Source organism: Chrysemys picta, chromosome 21 (assembly GCF_011386835.1).
Source record: "Chrysemys picta bellii isolate R12L10 chromosome 21, ASM1138683v2, whole genome shotgun sequence".
In the NCBI taxonomy this organism is placed as follows: Eukaryota; Metazoa; Chordata; order Testudines; family Emydidae; genus Chrysemys; species Chrysemys picta.
In genome coordinates, this window is record NC_088811.1 from 17,276,965 (window position 1) to 17,299,361 (window position 22,397).

The 22,397-nt window shown below is 62.5% G+C and overlaps 1 protein-coding gene across 7 annotated transcripts in view; it reads right to left on the minus strand.

Moving 5' to 3' along the window:
* CROCC (ciliary rootlet coiled-coil, rootletin) overlaps window positions 1-22,397 on the minus strand; it is an 81,493-nt gene that overhangs the window by 20,625 nt on the left and 38,471 nt on the right. For all 7 annotated transcript variants that reach the window (XM_042852972.2, XM_065575016.1, XM_065575018.1 and 4 more), the window contains exons 9-29: window positions 22,129-22,356; window positions 20,955-21,051; window positions 20,605-20,709; window positions 18,537-18,785; window positions 17,913-18,112; window positions 17,528-17,710; window positions 15,954-16,098; window positions 14,580-14,726; window positions 14,050-14,280; window positions 13,550-13,743; window positions 12,179-12,306; window positions 11,666-11,835; window positions 8,506-8,685; window positions 8,043-8,177; window positions 5,736-5,879; window positions 5,092-5,330; window positions 4,829-4,988; window positions 4,284-4,451; window positions 3,389-3,773; window positions 2,518-2,717; window positions 2,272-2,392 (exon numbers count right to left, since the gene is read on the minus strand). In XM_042852972.2, the coding sequence (XP_042708906.2) occupies window positions 2,272-2,392; window positions 2,518-2,717; window positions 3,389-3,773; window positions 4,284-4,451; window positions 4,829-4,988; window positions 5,092-5,330; window positions 5,736-5,879; window positions 8,043-8,177; window positions 8,506-8,685; window positions 11,666-11,835; window positions 12,179-12,306; window positions 13,550-13,743; window positions 14,050-14,280; window positions 14,580-14,726; window positions 15,954-16,098; window positions 17,528-17,710; window positions 17,913-18,112; window positions 18,537-18,785; window positions 20,605-20,709; window positions 20,955-21,051; window positions 22,129-22,356 (3,809 nt within the window). The remainder of the gene's footprint in view (window positions 1-2,271; window positions 2,393-2,517; window positions 2,718-3,388; window positions 3,774-4,283; window positions 4,452-4,828; window positions 4,989-5,091; window positions 5,331-5,735; window positions 5,880-8,042; window positions 8,178-8,505; window positions 8,686-11,665; window positions 11,836-12,178; window positions 12,307-13,549; window positions 13,744-14,049; window positions 14,281-14,579; window positions 14,727-15,953; window positions 16,099-17,527; window positions 17,711-17,912; window positions 18,113-18,536; window positions 18,786-20,604; window positions 20,710-20,954; window positions 21,052-22,128; window positions 22,357-22,397) is intronic.

Consider the following 22,397-nt stretch of genomic DNA (forward strand, 5'->3'; position numbering starts at 1 on the left):
GTGCCCTGTTCTGTTCATTTCCTCTGAAGCACCTGGCACTGGCCACTGTCGGAAGACAGGACACTGGGCTAGATGGACCGTTGGTCTGACCCAGTCTGGCTGCTCTTATGTTCTTAGGGGTGTGGATTTTTCACACCCTGAGAGATGTGGCTATGCCAGTGTAAGTTCCCACTTATAAACCAGCCCTAAGAGACAGACATAGCCGTACCTCCACGTCTGGATGGGATGAATAGAGTCATTAAGGAGCTGTCTGAAACTGACCCAGATCAACAATGGGTCCAGAGAGACAACGCAAGCGCCAATGACTCATGAAGTGACACTCAGTCGGCTGGACGCTCCGGCCAGCATGGGCCCGCCTGGAGACCGAGCCGTGACCGGGAGAGAAGAAAGAGCCGACACCTGGAAGCGGCTGGGAGCTCTCGGACCAGGGAAGTCAGAGAGAGACAGAGCCTGAACATGGAGTTCACTACAGCTTGGCTGGTGAACTGCGGCTTGACCAGAATGGACGATGCTTTAGTGCTAACCTAAGGACTTCCTCTGCTGTGTTCCAGCCGACTAGCCCACTGCAAAGACTGGCTGGGGTGCATTCGTCCCCAAAGAGCGCACGCGTCCCTCCCAGGAGTCTCGCTCGGTGGGACTCGCTGAGCAGAGCTCACGGCGTGAAGCAGGAGGGCTGGAGCCCCATAGCTCAGTCTAGGAGGCGGTGACGGGCACACTGGAGGGGGCCCTCCAAGAGACAAAAGCCGGGGTGTAGCCCAGAGCCTGTGGATTTGTGACAATGTGTCTTGCTCCTCTCATCCCTGGGGGGATAATACTACTGACCGCCTGCCCCCTGCTCTTTGCCTGGGCTATTTAGACTGGAAGCCCTTTGGGGAAGGGGCTGAGTCCCACTACCTCTGTACAGCTCCTAGCGCGATGGGGCCCTGATCTCAGTCGAGTCCTCTAGTCGCTACACGTAACAATAAGAAGGATCAAGCGGTTTCGAAGCCCCACGTAAAAAAGTTTTTGCCTCGCCTTGTGGTTCCCCCTCAACCAGGGAATTTATTTCGATGCTAAAATAAAGCTTGAGAACGACTCGATCTGTACAGCTGGCTTTAAAAATGGCCCCCTTCCCACTGAACCTCAGAGGAAAGGTTTGAGGGGCACCGACCCGGGGGAGGGGAAAGCATGACACCCACAGAAGGGGAGAGGGCAGGGAATAACCAAGCACCCCTGAAATGCTGCGCTGTAGGAACAGGGCTCTGGACCCTGGGCAGAGATCGCTGTCTTCTCAGCTTTCCTAGCTGATGCAACTTAGAGAAAGGAGGAAAATGGATTGTCCCTTTGGAGGGGAGCAGCCCAGCACGAGGGCAGCCGAATGCAGAACGCCAGATCCGAGACACAAAACCCCAAGGGTCTGGAAATCCGCAGTTAAGGATTAAACCTCCAGTCGCAAGCGTCGGCAGGGGGCAGCCATACCAAGCGATGCCCAGGCTCTGCTGGGCGCTAGTGGTTCAAACCAAGGGCTGGTATTTCCTAGTGTTCCTTTCATTCAAAGTGATCCCCAAAACGGTATACAGGGATCCTTTCACCCACCACTGAAATGCAGCCACCTCTGGGGGGTGGGGGGAGAGGTAACGAGCTGTTTAAAACAGCACAAAGCAGCGATGCACAACAATCTAGTGCACAGGGACACGGTGCAGCTGCATGGGAGAGACGGCACACACAGGCTTGACTGAGAGGGGACTCTATGAAAATCTCACAAGCCCTGGCCTGGAGACTCACTAACAACCGCCCCCTACCATGTTGCCCTTGTTCTCTGAGGCTGTCCTTGCATTTCCAACGAGAGAGATGAGCCAGGGCCTGCTGCATGGTGCAATGGACCGAGCCTGCGTGCCTGCCAGCTGCGTATAACCTCTGCATGGTAGCCCAGCCCACTGGGATCAGAGCATTAAAGCACCGAGTTAACAAACAAAAGGTACCACTGCAAAAAATTAAAAATCCTGGAGCACCACTGGTAACGGCACGTAAATTGCCATGAAGAGACAGGGCAAGTAGGGGCTTCGAAGAGCAGGGGCCCTCACTCTGCCACTGGCCTGGGGCAAGTCATTTCCCCACTCTGTGCCTCAGTTTCCCCCTCTTGAATATGGGGCTATTAAGACTAACCTAGGATAAGGGGTCGTGAGGCAAAATGCATCCATCTGCACACCGATGCTTTGAGAAGGCCCTAGAGATGGGGCCAGCATTGCCAGGAGCACTCACCCCTACGCACGCCCCCACACTCAGCCTCACCTTCCTCGCTTTCAGTCACTAGCTTCTGCAGCTGCTGCACTCGGGTGCTGGCGCTGTCCTGCTCTGACTCCAGCTCGGCCAGCTGGCGGGTCAGGCTGCCCAGCTGGGCCCGCAGCTCATCCTGGATTCGGAGGGGAGGGCGAGACAGGAGGGGGCGGTCAGCGGTCGGGAGACCCACCAGGCCGCTCGCCCTTCGGGCAGAGCAGCGGGGGGCAGAAGTTAACCCCTTCCTCCCCACACCGGTACCCGCTCGCGCTGCGTCTCCCGCAGCTCCTGCAGGAAGTCCCGGAGGGCGGCCCGCACCACTTCAGGGTCGATATCCGCCACCAGCTGCTCGCTGCGGCCCGGCGAGAGGGCGCGCTCCGGAGACAGAGGGCGCGAGCTGGGGCTGCCGGCCCGTGGGGTGGGGCTGCCGCGCCCGTCCGTGGTGCTGTACGCGTTGTCACCTAGGGGGAGACGGGCACAGGGGAGAGATGGTGGGCCCCGGCTGGGCTCGCGGCAGAGCGGGAGTTAGCTTGATGGGGAATCAACAGGCAGGGAACAATGGGGAATCCAGCGCTAAACCCGTTAGGGTTTTCCTAGCCCCTGGCTCTGATCCCACAAGGAGAAGGGGGACACCTACTGGCAGGAAGAGGAGCTGCAGCCTGGCCAGAGAAGACCCTCTCCAGTACTGCAGGGCAGCAAAGGGCCCCTTCACCCCACCCTGAAGGGCTCAAGGCAGCGAACAGGGAGGAGCTGAGGGAGAAGCCACCGGACAGGCATGACGAGCAGCGCAGCCGGGGTCCGGAGAGGCCAACAGTTCTACCCCACCCTCCTCCAGGCCCTTCCACCTGGGCATCCCCAAGCGCTTGGCAAGCATCAGTGATTTATCCTCCCAACCCCACTAGGGCACCAGGGGCCTACTGTCCCCATTGAAAAGATGGAGAAACAGGCAAGGGCAGTGACTTGACTAAGGCCCCATGGCAGGGCAGTGGGACGGCCGGGAATAGGACCCAGGAGTCCTGGCTCCAGTCCACCAGATGCCACTCCCACACAGCGGGGCACTGAAGACAACAAAGCCCTCAAGGCTTGGGGAAGAGAGAAAGGGGCCTCCCCGAGGGCTCTCCTGACCCGTTACCTTTGGTAGGGGAGAAGAATCTTTTGGGGGAGCTGCTACGCCCCCTGATGGCTGGGCTGGGGGCCCGGCCGCCCCGGCTGATGCCCATGGTGCGCCTCAGGGCGGAATGAAGGCTCCCCAGCTTGAACTCCACGTCCCGCTTCAAACCCTCCACTCGAGCCAGCTCGGCCTCCAGGCCGTGGGCGCGGCCCTCGGCGGCGCTCAGCCGGAGGCTCAGCTCCGCCGCCTCGGCCTGCGCGTGCTCCAACTTGATCTCCAGGTTGCGGGCGTTGTCCAGCAGCTTCTTCTCGTTGCCGCGGGCCTCCTCCAGGCTGCCCAGGAGGTCCTTCTCCCGCACCCGGAACTCGCCCTCCTGCTCCGACAGCTTCCGCTGCAGGTTGTGGAGCTGGGGAGGCAAGAGCGAGGGCTGAAAGGCATTCTGGGTAGGCAGAGCCAGCCCAGGGAGGGCACAGCCGCCTCCGCGCGCAAGCCACATCCTCCTGGCCATGTGGCTACTCCAGAAGGACATGGTCTCCACCCCTACGGGCCACTCTCCTCCACTTTACATGCTTCTTCCTTGGCCTTCTTTGCCTGTCCCACCTGGCATGATAATCTCTCGGTAGTTCGAGCTCAGCCAGAAGTTCTGGAGGCAGGAATTACTGGGGAGGTTCTCTGGCCTGGGTTACACCGGGCGCCAGACTACAGCGCCGTAATGGTCCTTTCTGGCCTGAACCTCCATGAGCCTCTGTCAAGTTGCCCTGGAGGGACGCATCTGCTCCACACGCCCGGGCCATGTGGGCAGTACACACCGTGACCGGTCCCTGGCGGCGGCATTGTGATGAGCAAGAGCTGGGCGGCTAACAGGAACGACCAGGCGAGAACTCCTGGGTGGAGGCGGGAGGAGCCCCACGCTCACCTCCTTCCTGGCGGACTCCCTGCTGGCTTCGCTCTCCACGATCTTCTGCTTGAGGCCGAAGGATTCCCGCCGATTCTCCTCCTCCCGCTGCTCGTCCAGTGCCACCCGGGCCTGCAGCTCTGCCACCTCCTTGTTCTTCTTGGTGTTCTCGCTGTCCAGCATCTTGATCTGGGGGCACCGGAAGGGGGGGCGGGGGAAGCACATGACTGCGCCCCGCGGACAGAGGAGGCGCAGCACAACAGAGAGGCACCGAGGCTGTTCCGGGCCAGCGAGGGGAACGGCAGCTCGCCCCAGCGCCGGAGAGGCAGGGTCCTACACACCCACAGCCCCTCCTGAACTACAGATGCTTGGCCCCGTTGCCCCGTCTCTGCTACTCCAACCGTGCAGGTTGCATGGCCCCTGAGAGGCCCACACCCGCCTGCCCCTCCAACAGCGACTCGTCAGCGGGGGCTCGGGGACAGCTGGGCAGAGTCTCTCCTTCCCCGACCTCGCTAGCCCCTCGCTCAAAGCCCTGCTTCGCCGCCCGCCCCCCCCCACACACACACCTGTCGCCTCAGCTCCTGCAGCTCCCTGCGGGCCTCCAGCCGCGATCGCTCCACCTCCTGCAGGCTGCTCCGCAGGTCGGCAGCTTCCTTGCCCACGGCCGCCCGCGCCTCCTCCAGGATGGACAGCTTCTGCTCCTTCTCCTCGTTGGCCCGCTTCAGGCTGGGGATCAAGGCGGCGTCAGATCCCAGTGGGACGCAGTGACATAACCCACTCCCCCCTCTCCCCCCCGCAATGGTGGCCGCCGGCCGCCCCCACCCCTCACCTGATGCGGTCGCTCTCCGTTCGCTTGATGGCAGCCCGCAGCTCCTGGTTGGATCTCTGCAGGGCCTCCTTTTCCTTGGCCTCGTCGCTCAGGCTGCGCCGCAGGTCCAGGATGTCCTTCCTCTGGATCTCGTGACCCTCCTGGCTCTCCCGCACCTTCCGGTGGGCCTCGATCACGTCCCGCCGGATGCTGTCCCGGGCATCCTCCACCATGCGCAGCTGGGTCTTCAGCTCCTCCACCTGCGAGGCAGAGGACGGGAGCGGCCGCCTCAGATCCCTGCAGCCCCAGCGCACTTGGGGACTGGGTACTCTGCAGGAGGCGGCCCTGGCACCATCTCCACGCACCCTCCTCTGTAGAGGGGACGTGCAGCCCCACCTGCTATCTGCAGCGCAACACTGTCAAGCCCCACTGAATAAGATCCATTGAGGGTCAGATCCAAGCGGCCCAACTGCACTGCATGCTGGGATTCGTAGTCTCTGGGCTGCACCTCCACACGCAGGGGACTCTGCCCCATTTTATGCAAGCTCCTGGCTCCACTTCTGCCCCCGGTGACGCTCCCCTGCCCCCGCTTCCATCCCCGACTGGAAGGGGGAGGGTGGCGGTGGGGCCCAGCCCTCTATCCCCCTCCCCATGAACGCGCTCACCTCGCGGAGGGTGCATTCCCGCTGCCTGGCCAGCTCCTTGACCTGCTCCTGCAGCCCCCGGGCCTCCCGCTCGTGGGCCGCGACGGTTTCTTCCAACTGCACCCGCAAGCTCTTCAGCTCCGAGGTCAGGGCGTTGACGGTGCTCTGTGGGCAAAGAACGGCCCAGCCCTTACTGGCCTGCACCGGCTCCCGCCTCGCTGGGGTCACCTTTACCAGGGTCACCCGGCTGCCAAGGATCCGGTAATCAGTCAGGTTGACCCAGTGACACAGGAAGGGTAGGGAGTCAGATGGCCGTCTCCCGTCCTGGAGCACCAAAGAGAAGCTGATCCCTGTTCACGGAGAATGCCCCCTCTCTGTACCTGGTGGCTGCGTAGTGCATGGGGGGTGGCTGCAGGCCGGGAGTTAGGTGCACTGGCATGGCTGCATGGGGGGTGGCTGCAGGCCGGGAGTTAGGTGCACTGGCATGGCTGCATGGGGGGTGGCTGCAGGCCGGGAGTTAGGTGCACTGGCATGGCTGCATGGGGGGTGGCTGCAGGCCGGGAGTTAGGGCGCACTGGCATTGCTGCATGGGGGGTGGCTGCAGGCCGGGAGTTAGGTGCACTGGCATTGCTGCATGGGGGGTGGCTGCAGGCCGGGAGTTAGGGCGCACTGGCATTGCTGCATGGGGGGTGGCTGCAGGCCGGGAGTTAGGGCGCACTGGCATGGCTGCATGGGGGGTAGCTGCAGGCCGGGAGTTAGGGCGCACTGGCATTGCTGCATGGGGGGTGGCTGCAGGCCGGGAGTTAGGGCGCACTGGCATTGCTGCATGGGGGGTGGCTGCAGGCCGGGAGTTAGGGCGCACTGGCATGGCTGCATGGGGGGTGGCTGCAGGCCGGGAGTTAGGGCGCACTGGCATGGCTGCATGGGGGGTGGCTGCAGGCCGGGAGTTAGGTGCACTGGCATTGCTGCATGGGGGGTGGCTGCAGGCCGGGAGTTAGGTGCACTGGCATGGCTGCATGGGGGGTGGCTGCAGGCCGGGAGTTAGGTGCACTGGCATGGCTGCATGGGGGGTGGCTGCAGGCCGGGAGTTAGGTGCACTGGCATGGCTGCATGGGGGGTGGCTGCAGGCCGGGAGTTAGGTGCACTGGCATTGCTGCATGGGGGGTGGCTGCAGGCCGGGAGTTAGGGTGCACTGGCATTGCTGCATGGGGGGGTGGCTGCAGGCCGGGAGTTAGGTGCACTGGCATTGCTGCATGGGGGGTGGCTGCAGGCCGGGAGTTAGGTGCACTGGCATTGCTGCATGGGGGGTGGCTGCAGGCCGGGAGTTAGGTGCACTGGCATTGCTGCATGGGGGGGTGGCTGCAGGCCGGGAGTTAGGGTGCACTGGCATTGCTGCATGGGGGGTGGCTGCAGGCCGGGAGTTAGGGCGCACTGGCATTGCTGCATGGGGGGTGGCTGCAGGCCGGGAGTTAGGGCGCACTGGCATGGCTGCATGGGAGGTGGCTGCAGGCCGGGAGTTAGGTGCACTGGCGTGGCTGCATGGGGGGTGGCTGCAGGCCGGGAGTTAGGGCGCACTGGCATGGCTGCATGGGGGGTGGCTGCAGGCCGGGAGTTAGGGTGCACTGGCATGGCTGCATGGGGGGTGGCTGCAGGCCGGGAGTTAGGTGCACTGGCATTGCTGCATGGGGGGTGGCTGCAGGCCGGGAGTTAGGTGCACTGGCATGGCTGCATGGGGGGTGGCTGCAGGCCGGGAGTTAGGTGCACTGGCATTGCTGCATGGGGGGTGGCTGCAGGCCGGGAGTTAGGGCGCACTGGCATGGCTGCATGGGAGGTGGCTGCAGGCCGGGAGTTAGGTGCACTGGCATTGCTGCCATTCAGGTTTGAAGTGTCTCAGCAGAGGACCTGAAACAGGTTCTGCAGATACTGATTAAGCATCTATGGAGATGTGTAGGGCAACAAGAAGCAGTGTGGCCTAGTGGACAGAGCACTGTCCTGGGACTCAGAAGACCTGGGTTCTATTCTCAGCTCTACCACTGGCCTGCCCAGTGACCTTGGGAAAGTCACTTCTCTCTGTGCCTCAGTTTCCCCATGTGTAAAATGGCGCTAACGCTGCTTTGCAAAGTGCTCTGAGATTGACTGATGGAAAGCGCTGCCTAGGAGCGAGTCGGTGGTGTTATCTGCTTCCCGAGTTATGCTTCGGTTCAGCCGCAGCAACCATCACCCCCTCCACAAACGCTGCGGTGAAAGTGCTAACCCCCAGCAGCGACCGTCTCGGATGCGTGGGTAGATCTCACGCCCTCCCGCTGCCCGCACAGCACCCACACCAACCCGGTCCTGCTCCTGCCGGCTCATGGCCTCTCGCTTCTGCCGCTCCATCTCCACGGTCACGCTGGCGAGGCTGTGCTGGGCGCTGGTCAGCTTCTCCGACAGGAGGGTCTTCTCCGACTCCTTGAGGGACAGGGCCTGCATGGCCGGGAGAGAAACTCAGAGGGCACGTGGCGCTGGTGTGACAGGGGCGAGATCCAGGGGGTAAACTCGGGGGGCAGGGAGATCCCTGGAACAGCATTAAAGCCAAATGGCGATAAAGGCAGTGGGGGCTGGAGCCCGGGTTGCTGGGGAGTGGGTGGGAGCAGCAGCGGCTGTTCTGCCTACTGGGAGCCAGCACATGTGGGGTCCGGTGTGGGGCTGAGCGCCTGCCAGGATCCGGCCCCAGCTCTCGGCTGGAGTTAATGGGAGCCTCCCCCAGGACGGGGCCGGCAGCAATGCCAACCCCCCGCGCCCCCTCCCCTACCTGCTGCTTCTCGTTCTCCGCCTGCAGGAGGCTCTCGTCCCGCTCCTGCTGCAGCGCGGTGATCTCCTCGCTCAGCTCCTCCTTCTCCGCCTCGTAGCGGGCCAGCAGCTCCTCCCGCTCGTGGCCCAGCCGGTGCAGCAGCTCCTCCCGCTCCGACTCCAACTCCAGGCGCACCGTCTCCTGCACGGACCAAGCGGCAGACGCCAGAGCTCTAGGTGAAGGCTCCAAAGCCACGGCTTGGGCGCAAGCCCATCCCCGTTACCGGAGGGGACAGCAGACCTAACACGCGGCCCGCTGGAGGCGGGAGTCCAGGGAGGTGCACGTGACCCCTAATACGGACGCAGCTGATGGTGAGTTCCAGGGCTGGAGGCCTTTGTCTTCAGAGCTGTGGGTCCCAAGGAAACTAACCAGCAAACCAAATTGAGTTGATGCCCAAACCCATGCTAACTCCTCCCTAGACCGCAGAGGGAAGGCAGGCTCTGTGGCCCTTTCCAATTCCAGAAAACGGGACACTCTTGCCCCGCCCACTGCCCCACCCCTTCCCTGAGGCCCCACCCCTTCCCTGAGGCCCCACCCCTGCTCACTCCATTCCCCCTCCCTTCGTCACTTGCTCTCCCCCACCCTCTCTCACATGCTCATTTTCACTGCAAGGCCCAAACAAGCATATTTCTTGTTTTGACAGATGTATTATGCTAAGTTCAGGTTTTATTTGTTACAGGACGCTAGAGCTGGGATGAGGGGCACGGGGGGGTTGGGACGGGAGGGATGCAAGGTCGGGGGATGGGCGCGGGGGGTGGGATAGGGAGGAATGCAGGGTCGGGGGATGCGGTGCGGGGGGGTAGGACGGGGAGGAATGCAGGGATGGGGTGCGGGGGGGGGTTGGGATGGGGAGGGATGCAGGAACGGGGGATGAGGGTGCAAGGGGGTGGGACGGGGAGGGATGCAGGAACGGGGCATGGAGGCGTGGGGGGGTGAGATGGGGAGGGATGCAGGGTCGGGGCATGGAGGCGTGGGGGGGTGAGACGGGGAGGGATGCAGGGTCGGGGGATGCGGTGCGGGGGGGTAGGACGGGGAGGAATGCAGGGATGGGCACGGGGGCGGGTTGGGACAGGAGGGATGCGGGATCGAGGGATGCAGTGCGGGGGGGTGGGACGGGGAGGGATGCAGGGATGGGGTGCGGGGGGTTTGGGACAGGAGGGATGCGGGATCGAGGGATGCAGTGGGGGGGGGTGGGATGGGGAGGGATGCAGGGACGGGGGATGGAGGCGTGGGGGGGTGAGACGGGGAGGGATGCAGGGACGGGGGATGGGGGTGCCTGAGGGCAGGGCAGCACACGGACACCCCCCCGCCCGGCAGCCCCTCAGGCTAGGAGCCAGACATGCTGGCTACTTCCGGCCCTGCTGCAGCACCACAAACTGGAGCCGTCGGGATTCCTTTTTGACTGGTCGTTCCGGCCCAACACCGGACACCTGGTCGCCTAGGCCCACCCCTGGTCCTGCAGTCACCTAGTCCGCTGCTCTTTGCAGTGCAGAGCCCACCTCCTGTTTCACCGGGGGGAGGAGTCTAAGGAGACTGGGGCGGGGCTCTGCTCTAGGGACAAACAAGCAAATTCCTCCTAGGGGCTGGATGGGAGCAGGACTGGGCATTCAGCCAAGAGACATCTCCACAGGGGGGTTATTTTCCTGCACCAGAGCAGCTGCTCCAGTGCAAACCCCCAGCACAGATGCGCTGCACTGGGGTAAACCGGGCTGACGTCAGCGAGAGTCGCACGGGGCCTGTTTCGCACCCCCTGCGCCAATGCAGCTCCCAAGCACAGAACCTCCAGACAGCGAGCACGCACCAGCCAGGAAAGCCAATGGGACGGACTTAGGTACATACCCACTAGGGCAGCCCCACCGGTATGGACCTGAGCTAACCTGGGACCTGTCCCCAGTTTGTACAAGCATCTGTGGCTCCAGAATCCGGGTGCCAGGAACTAAACCGCCACCAGCTAGACACGGGAATGGCCAGACCAGATTCTGTGGAAGCTCAACACCCCCCCAAACAGCTCTGCCGAAGCCCCTAAATCTGACTCCCAGGCCCCGGCTATTCTAGGCCTAGGCTCCTCCCCAGTTCTGCCGGTACCCCCCAGTCCTGACCCGCAGCCCCCTGCCAGTCCACCCTTGGGCGCCCCCCTCAGCTCTGCTGATGCCCTTCAAGTATAGGTGCCCCCCCACCCCGACTCCACCCTTTTCCTGCCCCTGCCCTGCCCCGCCCCCATTCCAATCCCTTCCCCAAAGTCCCCCCCCAACTCCACCCCCTCCCTGCCCCTATTGAACCCCTTCCCCAAGTCCCTGCCCCAGCCCCACCTCTTCCCCGAGCACGCCGTGTTCCCACTCCTCCCCCTCCCTCCCAGCGCTTGCCACGCAAATCAGCTGTTTTTCAAGGCGCAAGCGCTGGGAGCCAGGGGGAAAAAGCGGGAACGCGGTGCGCCCAGGGGAGGAGGCGGAGGCGAGCTGGGGTTGGGGGGCGGGGCAGGGAGCTGCCGGTGGGTGCTAAGCACCCACCAATTTTTCCCCAGGGGTGTTCCAGCCCCGGAGCACCCATGGAGTCGGCGCCTATGTCTTCAAGCATGACCTGCAGCACCCCACCACTCCTCCGCTCGCCGAGCCCCCTCCTGCTACTCCAGTCCCTGCCCGCCCCTCGCCGTAACTGCCCAATCGTCCTGAGTTCCGTGACCCATGCAGTAAAAGATCCAGCGACCCACCCAAGTCACTTCCCTAGCAGCACCTACTCAATGCCACTCGCTGGGACAGCTCCTGAGTGTATCAGAAATATAAACGGACCAGCCCGTAGCAGTGCGGGCGTTATCCACCCCATTTCGTGGCTGGGAACAGGCCCAGCTCCGTGACGTGCCCAAGGGGGCCAGCGGCAGAACCAGGATCCCTGGATTCCAGCCCTGTGCTCAGAAAAACTCACTGTCTCTACCCCTGAAACCCACAGGAAAGATCCGTGTACTCCCGCTGCAGGGTCAATCCCAAAGGGCCTGAGCCGGCGCCATAGAAGACAAGGAGACGTTGCTATGGACTCGCTGGGATCCCTTCCCCTATCGGACTGAGCCGCGGGGGTACGTAACATGGCGCAGGTCTGAGTCAGACATGGGGCCTGCCCCCTGCCGTACCTTCTCCCTCTGGAGCCGATCGACATCCTCCTCGTGAGCCGCTTGCTTGTTTCTCAGCGTGACCTGGGCCTCCTGCTCCGCCTGAGCCAACTTCTGAGCCAGCAGCTCCTTGTCCCTCTCCAGCCGGATCACGTCCACCTCCCTCTGCTTGCGGACGCTGACCAGCTCCACTGGGGGTAGAGCAAGGAGGATCCGGTCAACAGCCACAGCGTGAAGGGAGATCTGCTACCTACAGCCCTTCCCGAGGTCTGGGAGTCTCGGCAGCATGGAAGGGACGGGGACCCTGACCATCTCGCAGCCCTCACCTAGAGACTTCCAGCCACACAGCTCACAGCCCATTACAAAGGGGGAGGGTGTCATTCTCCCCAGCAGAAGCAGGACTAGAACTCAGGGCCCCCAGTCCTGTCTCCTACCCACTGGACCAGCCTCCTTCTCCCTCTCAATCCAGCCACCAGAGCCTGGCCAATGGGGAGCGGAAGGAAATGGGGGGTGGGGCAGCCAGGCTCAGGTTACCCTGCAGCATCTCCTTGGCCAGGAGCAGGTTCTGGCTGTCGGCCTCCAACTGCTCCTTCCGGGCGTCCAGCTGAGAGAGCTGCTGCTGGATGTCAAAGAGGGTGGTCTCCAAGGCATCCTTCTCCGACCTGGGAAAGAGCGAGCAGAGCGAGCAGAGTGAGTCCTCCCAATCACCAGCCCCTGCCCCTGCCCTCATGCAGAGAGAGAGAGAGAGAGAGAAAGCCACCGAGGAAGTGATGAGGAAGACCCCCCACTCATGGAGCAGGCCCCCGGTGTGCTAGGCGCTGGACAAAGCCGGAACAAAATGGCCTCACGGAGCTGACGCTCTAAGACGTGAAGCACGTTGCTTTGGGGACGGAACAGGCACGCCGTGGGTCCTGGCACATGGCAGCACCCTGGCCTCTGAATCGGAGGGCAACCAGCCCTTAAAATCCCCATTGGGTCCCTCCAAGGAGGTGTGGAAAGCCACCCCAATGCACCCTCCTGCCATGGGCACAGTGGTGCATTTCAGAGCGCCGGGAAGTCGCTCCCTCTGCAAACCTCTGCCCTGAGGTCAGGAAGATCCGGCAGCAAGGCCTCAGGGACCCCCGGAGAGGCCCACACCGCTAGGCGCTCCCTGCAGATGCGCAGGTGTGGGGTCGTCCGCAGGGCAGCGGCGAAGGTGCCCACTCGATCTCACACCTCCTGGCAGAGCAGGGGGCAGCTGCAGTATGGCCCAGGGGTGAAGGGCCAGCTCCGTCCCAGCCAGGGCGGTTGCCCCGGCACAGATCTGACCCCAGGCCTGGGAAGTGCACGGAGCAGAGACAGGGCAACGAGGAGATGGGACAGGAAAGGCCGGAGCTGGGGGGAGACACTGACCTGCCTGGGGATTGCGACATGAGAGATTCCACCTGCTCCTACAGACCCAAAGCTGCCATTCGGCACGAAGCTCCGTGCTCCCCCACTCCCTGACCTGACACAACTGTTTGCAAACACTGCTCCCTGGTAACCCTCCCACACACCCACACAGGCAGCTGCCTCAGGGAGAGCTCGCTGTGCACCTGGCCCCGGAGCTCGCCACGCCTGCATCCAGCGGCTCCAGGAGCCTCTCTCGAACCTCACAGCTGGAGCAGCAAGGATGCAGCCTCCCTGCATCCCCGCTCGCACCCCTCGGCCTTGCTCCGGGCCCGCCTATCCAAGGGGGGTTGCCGCGGTTTCTGGACTGGTGCCAAGAAGTCGGGCCTCGTCTCCACGTGCAGCTAAGCCCCGTAGGCGGTCCCAAAGGCAGGGTGCCCATCGAGGGATCCCCATTCCCAGCACCCGTGGGGAGGGAGAGGCCAGGGGCTCCATGCGCCCAGCCGCAGGAGGGACCCTGGCCAGCCCGAACCTTACCGGAGCCCAGCGATCTCCTCCGCCAGCCCCCTGTTCTCCCGCTCCGACGCCGCCAGCTGCACCACCAGGCTGGCCTTCTCCTTCATCAGCCCCTCCTTCTCCCTGGTGGCTCGCAGCAGGGCCTCGCTGTGCCGCTCCTGCTCCCGCCGCGCCTGCCCCAGCTCCTCGCCGGCCGCGTTCCTCTGGCGGGACAGCTGGCGGGGAGGGGAGAACAGGCAGAGCTGAGCCTGGAGGGGAGGCCATGCCCTGGGCACCCAGCCCCCTACCACAGGGAGCCAGGCTCCAGCCCCTCTTGGAGAGACCCATCTCAGCTGTTGTGTCCACCTGCCTCCCCGGCTCTCAGAGCCTCCCAGCCTGCTCCCCACCCAGGCCCCCACCACCCCCCAGCCTCCTCCCCCAGCACCCCCAACTTGACCCCCAAATCCTAACACCCCCACAACTGCCAGCATCTAGCAATCACACCCCCCAAGCGCATGCCCTCCTGCGCCCCACCCCCCTACCTGCCCCAGCTGCTCCTGCAGCTGCACCCTCTCCTTCTGCAGGGCCAGCAGCTCCCGCTCCAGCCTCTCCCGGCTCCGCTCCCCATCCTTCAGGGAGTGCTGCAGGCCCTGCCGCTCCGCGTCCAGCTCCACCTTCTCCTGCTCCAGCCGGACCAACTCGTCGCGGATCGAGGTCTTCTCCTGCTCCACCTCCTGCTTCTGCCCCAGCAGGGCCACCTTCTCCTCCTCCAGCTGCCAGGGGCAAGAGAGGCCGTCACCGGCCTTGGAAACAGGGGCAGCTCCTTGTTCACCCCCTGCCCATCTCCTCCTCCAGGATCCCTCCCCGTGGGAAGGAGCCACGGGCCAGGCCGACCCTCCCTCCGTCTAGGACAGACCGGGCTAGGGCACTTGTCTCCCACTGAGGCGCCCCTGGAAAAGCAGAGATTCAAGTCTCCCCTCAGGCTGCCTGCCAAGGTCAATGTCCCCAGCCCGGGGCCACCAGGAGGCGCTGGGGCGCTGAGCCCCACCGCCAAGCCCAAGGCGGCACCGACCTGGCTGACGATCCTGTTGAGTTCGATTTTATCCTGGGCCAGCCCCTCGTTCAGGGAGCTCATCTTGGACAGCGAGTCGCGCAGCGAGGCCTCCTCCGCCTTCAGCTTGCTAGCGGTCAGCTCCAGCTCGGCCCGGCCCGCCTCCGCCTGCGAACATGGGGCGGGGGGCAGAGAGATGGAACAGCCGGTCACTGCAGCAACTTGGGCAGAGGAGTTCCCGCAGAGCGCCACAGGGAGTGGAGAGCTGCCCGGCAGGGGAGGACGCGGATGGAAGCCTGGATAAGCCAGGGGTGTGAATCCCCCCTTCACCAGCCCTGGGGCAGCCCCCTACTGTCCCAGTGCTGCATGCCTAAAACAAAGCAAACGGGCTGCAAGAAACGCAGCGCCCTCCAATGGTTACAGCAGGGACGGCGTCCTGGGCGCTATTCCCGGCTCTGTCACTGACTCACTCGGTGGCCTCAGGCAAGTTCCCTTTGCCCCTCTGCGTCTCAAATTAAATTAATGGAGATATCCTATCTCCTAGAACTGGAAGGGACCTTGAAAGGTCATTGAGTCCAGCCCCCTGCCTTCACTAGCAGGACCAAGTACTGATTTTGCCCCAGATCCCTAAGTGTCCCCCTCAAGGATTGAACTCACAATCCTGCTTTTAGCAGGCCAATGCTCAAACCACTGAGCTATCCCTCCCCCCACCCCCCCAAGCACAGTCTAAATATGAATCAAGGCTACGACACCTGCGAGGCCGGGACGGGTCCTTCTCCTGCTTTGAAGGAGGAAGCAGAGAAGGTCAGTGGCCTGCCCAAGAGCAGATCCGTTGTTAGCTAATTATTTGTATTACCATAGGCTCTAGGAGCCCCATGGCCCGGGCCCTTGCTGTGCTCGGCGCTTTGCAAACCCAGAACAAGATGCTCCCTCCCCCAGATTGCTGACAAGCTAAGTGCAAGACAAGAGCGAGCAGGTGGATACAGACAGACAGGGAAGCATCATGAAACAATGAGCCAACAGCGGGCAGCGTGACAGGCAACGGAACGCAGGAATCCTGCCTTCTGGTCCTGCGCTGTAACCACTAGGCCGTGCTCCCCCTCTAGCATGGGTGCAGCACCTGCCCATCGGATCAGGTAGTTGTGAAGCACAGTTTTGTCTGCAGGCCTCAGATGAGAGGCGCTAGAGAGGGGAGCCTCCTTAGTCAAGATCTCCTGCGGGAGCTGCCTTGAAATCAGAGCTGTGGATTGGAAGTGGCAAAACGAGCGATGCTACCACAGCATTATCCATCCAGCGCATTCATAGCAGCCGGCCCGAGAGCTACTCCTGAGCCCCCATGTAACACCCGACCCCTCCCCCCAATCCCCTACTGCCTCTCGTGGTGCAAAGCCCTACCTTGGAAAGAGCCTCCGCCACCTCCACCTTCTCATTCTCAGACACCTCCTTCTCCAGGGTGGCTTTGTTCAGAGCCTCCTTAACAAGCATCAGCTCCTTTTTCAGACTGGATTTCTTCACTTCCAGCTGCTCCAGCTGTTTGTGGCTGCAGGGCACAGAGAGGCACTCACATACACCGCCATTGAACTGTTCCGGCAGCCGGGGACCTTGAACACCCTTAGTCACTGGCTATCCTCGCAGGAGCACAACACAGGGCCTCTGAATAGCTTGTGAGCTAATTAGTCCAATGGGTGGAACTCTCCAGCCTGTCTTATACACGAGGTCAGGCTAGATGATCCACTCTTGGAATCTAGGCAAGGCTTAATTTGGGCTGGGGCTTGCCAAGGCTGAGCCCCGGCGCCTCCGGGCCTGGCAGTTCAGAGCCCCGGCGACCCGGGCCTGGCGGTTCAGAGCCCCGGCGCCTCCGGGCCTGGCGGCTCAGAGCCCCCGCGCCTCCGGGCCTGGCGGCTCAGAGCCCCCGCGCCTCCGGGCCTGGCGGCTCAGAGCCCCCGCGCCTCCGGGCCTGGCGGCTCAGAGCCCCCGCGCCTGGCAGCTCAGAGCCCCGGCGCCTGGCAGCTCAGAGCCCCCGCGCCTCTTTTTGCCTGAAAACATTCAGGACAGAAGTGAGGTTTTTGGAAATTTTGAAGGAAATGAACAGAGTCATTTCTGAATCTTTATGGCTCTGAAAAAAATGACCATTTTTTCTAGGTATAGCCAGAACACACACACAAACACACACTATATATGAGATTATTTGCAGCGTTGTAGCCGTGTTAACCCCAGGATATGGAAAAGACAAGGTGGGTGAGGATATCTTTTATTGGACCAACTTCTGTTGGTGAGAGAGACCAGCTTTCGAGCTCCACAGAGCTCCTCTTCACTACTACGAAACAATCTGTCCCACCTTGTATTTAGCTGGGACGCACCAAGTACCTTTCCCAGATCTGAAGAAAAGCTCCGTGTGGTTCGAAAGCGTGTCTCTTTCGCCACCAGACGTTGGTCCAGCAAGAGAGTTGACCTCACCTGCCTTGTCTCTCTGGATGCGATCAATGAGTGGTTTGCCCTCTTGTGGTGCTTTATAGAAGAACGTCTGCTTTTACCAGCCCTGCTCATCACTCAGTGCCCTCCCTTTGCACCACCTCACCGCCTGGAGATTAAGCTTAAACCAGCCAGGCAGAGCGTTCGGCCCAGGTGTCCGCAGTAAGAGAAGGGAAAACACCACGAACGGGGGTTGTTTTTAGACCAGCTCAGCTCAAGTGACCCATGGAGAAACGCCATCTCCCCTGGAAGCCAGGCAGCCTGGGTCTGCAGGACCTCAGGGTTGGGCCCCAGGATCAGGGCTGGGATTCTGGGCATGGGCACTAGCAGGGCTTGCCTTGGGGTGCTAAGGGGAGGAAGGCCTGGCATGTCGGAGCACCGGGCTAGGGTGCTGGTCACTGGAGGGGGGTGGCTACCGAGGAGCCTCTGCGTCTAGCTCGGTCTTTCCTCCACGCCTGCCCCGCACCCCCCAAGCTGGCCACGCTCCCCACACCAACCCGCGTTCAATCTCCTTCTGCGCCCGCTCCTTGTCCTTCGCGATGTCCTCCTTCTCGTCCTCCAGGTGCTCTCGCTGCCGCTGCAGGTCGCTGTTGGCCAGCTGCAGCCTCTCGCTCTCCTGCCGCAGGGCCTCCACGTGCTGCTGCAGGGCCTGAAGGCTTCGCTCCAGGTTGCTCTTCTCACTGACAGACGGGCACAGACAGACAGAGTTCTGGGGGCTGAACAAAAATCAACCCTCCCCACGTTCCAGGGCACTTGCTCTGTGGTGCAGAGCCTCAGAGCGGCTCTGCTCCCAGGATGCCAGCAGGGCAGAAATGCCCGCGTGACGCCCATCCTATGCTGGAGCACAGGGGGACGGGACGGGGGGAGCGCCCATGGAAGTACCTGCCCAGCAGGTCAGCCGAGGAGCGGAAGCGGCTGGCATCCCGCACGGCGTCGTCCTTGGCCCGCAAGGAGCAGTCGACGTCGTCCTTCAGCTGCAAGATCTTCTGCTCCAGGGAGCGGCGCTCGTGATCTCTCTCCGCCAGCTGCTTCTTCAGGGAGCCCACCAGCTCCTGGATGGCTTCGTACTTGCTGCGGATGTCCTAGCAGAAACCCCAAGGAGTCAGCTTCTCTCCCTCTACGGCACTGCCCCCCCAGCCCGGTGCACCCCCTGCCACCGGGGCTCCCTGCATGGCTGACCACACTCCACGCCCTATGGACAACCATCTCCCATGGGAATCCCACCCTTCCCAGAATCCTATTCCCTGCCAGGCACGAAAATCTCCCCGGGGTTCCCAGCCCAGCATCTACTCCGTCAGGCTCCTTCATCAGCAGCGCAACCCTGTTCCCTTCCCCCTCCCCTGGTGGGCGCCAGCAGCCCCACAGAAATGCAACCCCAAGAGCTATAACCCCACAGATGGCCCCATCCCACGCAGCCTTGCAGAGCTGGGGAGCAGGAGTACGTCTGGGTGCCCAGCCATGAAGGAATCCCATGGCCACGTGCTCTGGGAGGCCCCGTCCCCTCACCTGCACCTGCAGCTGCCTCTTCTGCAAGGCGGAGTGCACCACGGCCAGCGTGGAGTCGGAGAAGGCCGGCGAGAGGCTGCGCCGGGGCGAGGAGCTGCGCCGGGGGGAGGAGCGCCGGAGCGGGGACGGGGTGCGAAGGCTGGAGGAGAGGCCCCGCAGGCTGAATCCCGTGGCGTCGCTGTCCGAAACGTCCGTCGTTCGCTCCGTGCCCGTGAGGTGGATGGCGCTGTCGGCGTCGGACAGGACGGCCTGCAGAGGAGAGACAACGGCGAGCCACTGGGTACAGGCACAAGATGGCCAAACCGGTCTCTAGGCTCCCATCGCCACACACACCGCTAGCCGGGGGCTAGGCCGCCAGCCTCCAGAGGGCGAAGCAGCCATCACTCAAGGCCCAACAGGAGCAGGGCACCATTGTTCCAACAAATTGGTTTTTTTATCCATAGCTTTTGGGGCCCAGAGCTCCCCACCGGCTTCGGGGTGAATTCAACCACTAGCTTCAGAAAATGTACAAAGAGTCCGAACGTTTCCTGCCGACCATTTCGAAAAGTTTGGTTTTGACTTTTTTTGTTAAACTGTCGAAACTTTGAAGTTGAAACAAGGGGAACCCCCGCCCCGAAACTGAATGTAAAAAAAAATCATTTTGAGTCGACTCAAAACGTCTTGGGTGCATTCAAAACATTTTATTTTTGTAGTTTTTCGACAAACTGCGAAGAGCTTTTTGGTTTGGTTTGAATTGAACCAGATTTTTCCTCTGGATTTTTCAGTTCAGCCCCTGATGACTCTGAGAAAACGGCTTGTTCTTGAGGGGGCTGCCCCTCCGTCCAGGTGATCCATTCGCTGCCCTCCCCATCAGCTGGGTGATAGCCCGCGCCTCTCCCTGAGCTTTCCCCCTAGGTCAGACTGGCAGTGAGTTGGGGGGGTTCACCTTCCTCTGTAGCATGTGGGTGCAGGTCACTTGCCGGGATTAGCTGAGTACATCTCACTTGATCAATTTCCTGCTATTGCAGGAGCCTCCGGCATTGGTGCACCGGGGTCCCTCCCGTTCTCTGCCTGTGGCACAGAACAGTCTAGTCTCCCGTGGGCTGTGAAACCTTGGTCTTATTTCGGCTGCTGGGCTTACTGTACGGGTGCTGGCGGCTGAGCGATACAGGAGATCAGGTTAGGTCAGGGGCGGGCAAACTTTTTGGCCTGAGGGCCCCATCGGGTTTCCAAAATTGTATGGAGGGCCGGTTAGGGGAGGCTGTGCCTCCCAAAACAGCCAGGCGTGGCCCAGCCAATGCCCCCTATCAGATCCCCCCAACGGCCCCCCCAGGACTGCTGCCCCATCCACACACACCCCACTCCCTGTCCCCTGACTGCCCCTGGACTCCCCGCCCCTGACTGCCCCCCAACACCCCATCCAACCCCTCCTATCATTCCTGACTGCCCCCCCCCCGGAACCTCTGCCCCATCCAACCACCCCTTCTCCCTGACCACCCCCGGAACCCCTGCCCCTGACTGCCACCCCATCCAAACCCCCCTCCTTCCTGACTGCCCCGCCCAGGACCCCTGCCCCCATTCAACCCCCCTGTTCCCTGCCCTCTGACCGCCCCGACCCCTATCCGCACGCCCACCCCCTGACCACCACCCCGAATTCCCCTGCCCTGTATCCAACCCCCCCTGCTCCCTGCCCCCTTACCACGCTACCTGGAGCACCGGTGGCTGGCGGCGCTACAGCCGCGCTGCCCAGAGCGCCAGGACAGGCAGCCGCGCCGCCCGGCTGGAGCCAGCAATGCCACCGCACAGCACAGAGACCGGGTCAGGCCGCGCAGTGAACTGAGGCTGCGGGGGAGGGGGAACAGTGGGGGAGGGGCTGGGGGCGAGCCTCCCGGGCCAGGAGCTCAGGGGCCGGGCAGGAGGGTCCCGTGGGCTGGATGTGGCCCGCAGGCCGTAGTTTGCCCACCTCTGGGCTAGGTGATTGGGTGATTCCTTCTGACTGTAAACTCTATGACTCTGTAACTGCTCACAAGTGAGAGAACCTGCTCTCTGGGATATCCCACCTTGCTCACGGGACCCGCGCACCCTGTACCTGAGCAAGGTCTCGCAGCGTCTGCTGGAGCATCTCCGACTCCGTCCGCAAGGCCTCGATCTCCTCGGCCTCCAGCGCTGCCTGCTCCTGTGCCCGCGCGGCCTCCTGAAAGCAGAGACGTGTCATCAGCCAGGCGGCGCGTGCCCCCCATATCCGCTCAATGGCTCGTTTCTGGCTCCAGCTCTCAGCGGTGCCCATAAGGCCCCTCGGCCGGGAAGGGCAGGCTGACTGCCGGTGAGCCCTTCCCCAGAGCACAGGCACCAGAGCGGGCGGCTCTGCCGAGGATCAATCGCTGTTTCAGGTGCTCCCGTCTCCTCCGGGAACCAGCCAAGTCACGCTGAGTCGCTCACCAGAGTTTCCAGCTTCTGGGTCAGCGTCTCGATCGTCTTCTCCTTCTCCGAGTTCTGGGCTTTCAAGCGTTCCATGGTGGCCGTCGTCTCAGCGATTCTGGAGCAAGGGAGGGGGGCCGGTCAGGGCGAGCAGAAGAACGGCCAGGGGCGCGTACTATACGGCACAGGGCCAGAGCCCAGCGGACATGGGCCAGGTCAAGCGTTCGGAGATTCCTGGTGCCCCAGCCGTGCTAGAGAGAGGGTTACCGCTCCACGTTTGGTCCAGGGACTGAGACGCTTCTCTCAGCCCTGGAGCACATGGCCATTTCCTCTCCACTGTCACACTAACATCCTCCACATACACCATGTCCCCTCCCCACGGCGCCGAGCTTGCCCAGCTGATGTCTAGTAAGAGGCGGTGGGAGACCAGGCCACACCCCATGTCCTGGGCCTGGCACCTGGGGACCCAAAGGAATGGCTCTGCGGGGAGCCTCTGATCGGCTGGAACCAGGAACCACGTTACTCTCCAGCAGTGATGCTCAGACTCCAGCTCCGGAGCCACGAGCGGCTCGTTAACGTGTCTCCTGCGGCTCTTTGCCGCCCGCACTATTAAAACACCGCGGGATGTGATTATTGACCTACGCTATTAACCAATCAGGAGGCTTTTACGATGTTATTAACCAATCGTAGTTGATAAAATCACAACACTGGGTCAGAATAACCAAGAATATATAAACAGTAAATGAAACACTGAATCCCCACGACTGGGGCTCTTTTGGGTAATGCCAAGCGCTAAATTGGCTCCTGGAAAATCCGAGGCCGCCACCCCTACCCAGGCTTGCATGAGATTTGAACTGGCCACCACCACGTTCTGAGACCACTGCACTAACCCCCTGAGCTACAGAGCCAGGCCCCAGGTTGCCTGACCCATTGAGGTCTGAGTATCGCCGCTCTACAGGATTCAGCCTGCAGGGAGGTGGAAAGTTAAGGCTCCAGGATGGTCGTAACATGGGGCAGACGGGCCCCCTCTGCCCTTCCTTCTCCCACAAGCAGGATATGCTCAGCCCAGAGCCCCAGGATCTCCAAGGTTGCTGGTGGGGCAGCGCTCCCCGATTCCCACATGGTGCCTCTACCGGCCCGACGAGCTCCAAGCTTCAGGGCCTGGGACACTGGCCCCGATCGGGGGCATCCGTACCTGGTGCCGAGCTCCGCTTTCTCCATGTCACACCTGACCTGCAGCTGGATCATGTCGCGCACCTTGTCCTTCAGCTGTTCCTCCAGCTGGGCCTGCAGCAGAGCCTGCTTCTCCAGGGCCGCGCCGGCGCTGCTCTCCGACAGACGCAGGTTGCTGCTCAGGTTCAGGCAGGCGGCGTGGATGGTGCGGCTGGACCTGGACAGCGCGTTGTTCAGCTCCGACAGGTCCCTGCACCGGAGTCCCAAAGAGAGGGGCGTTTCCGGGGGCCC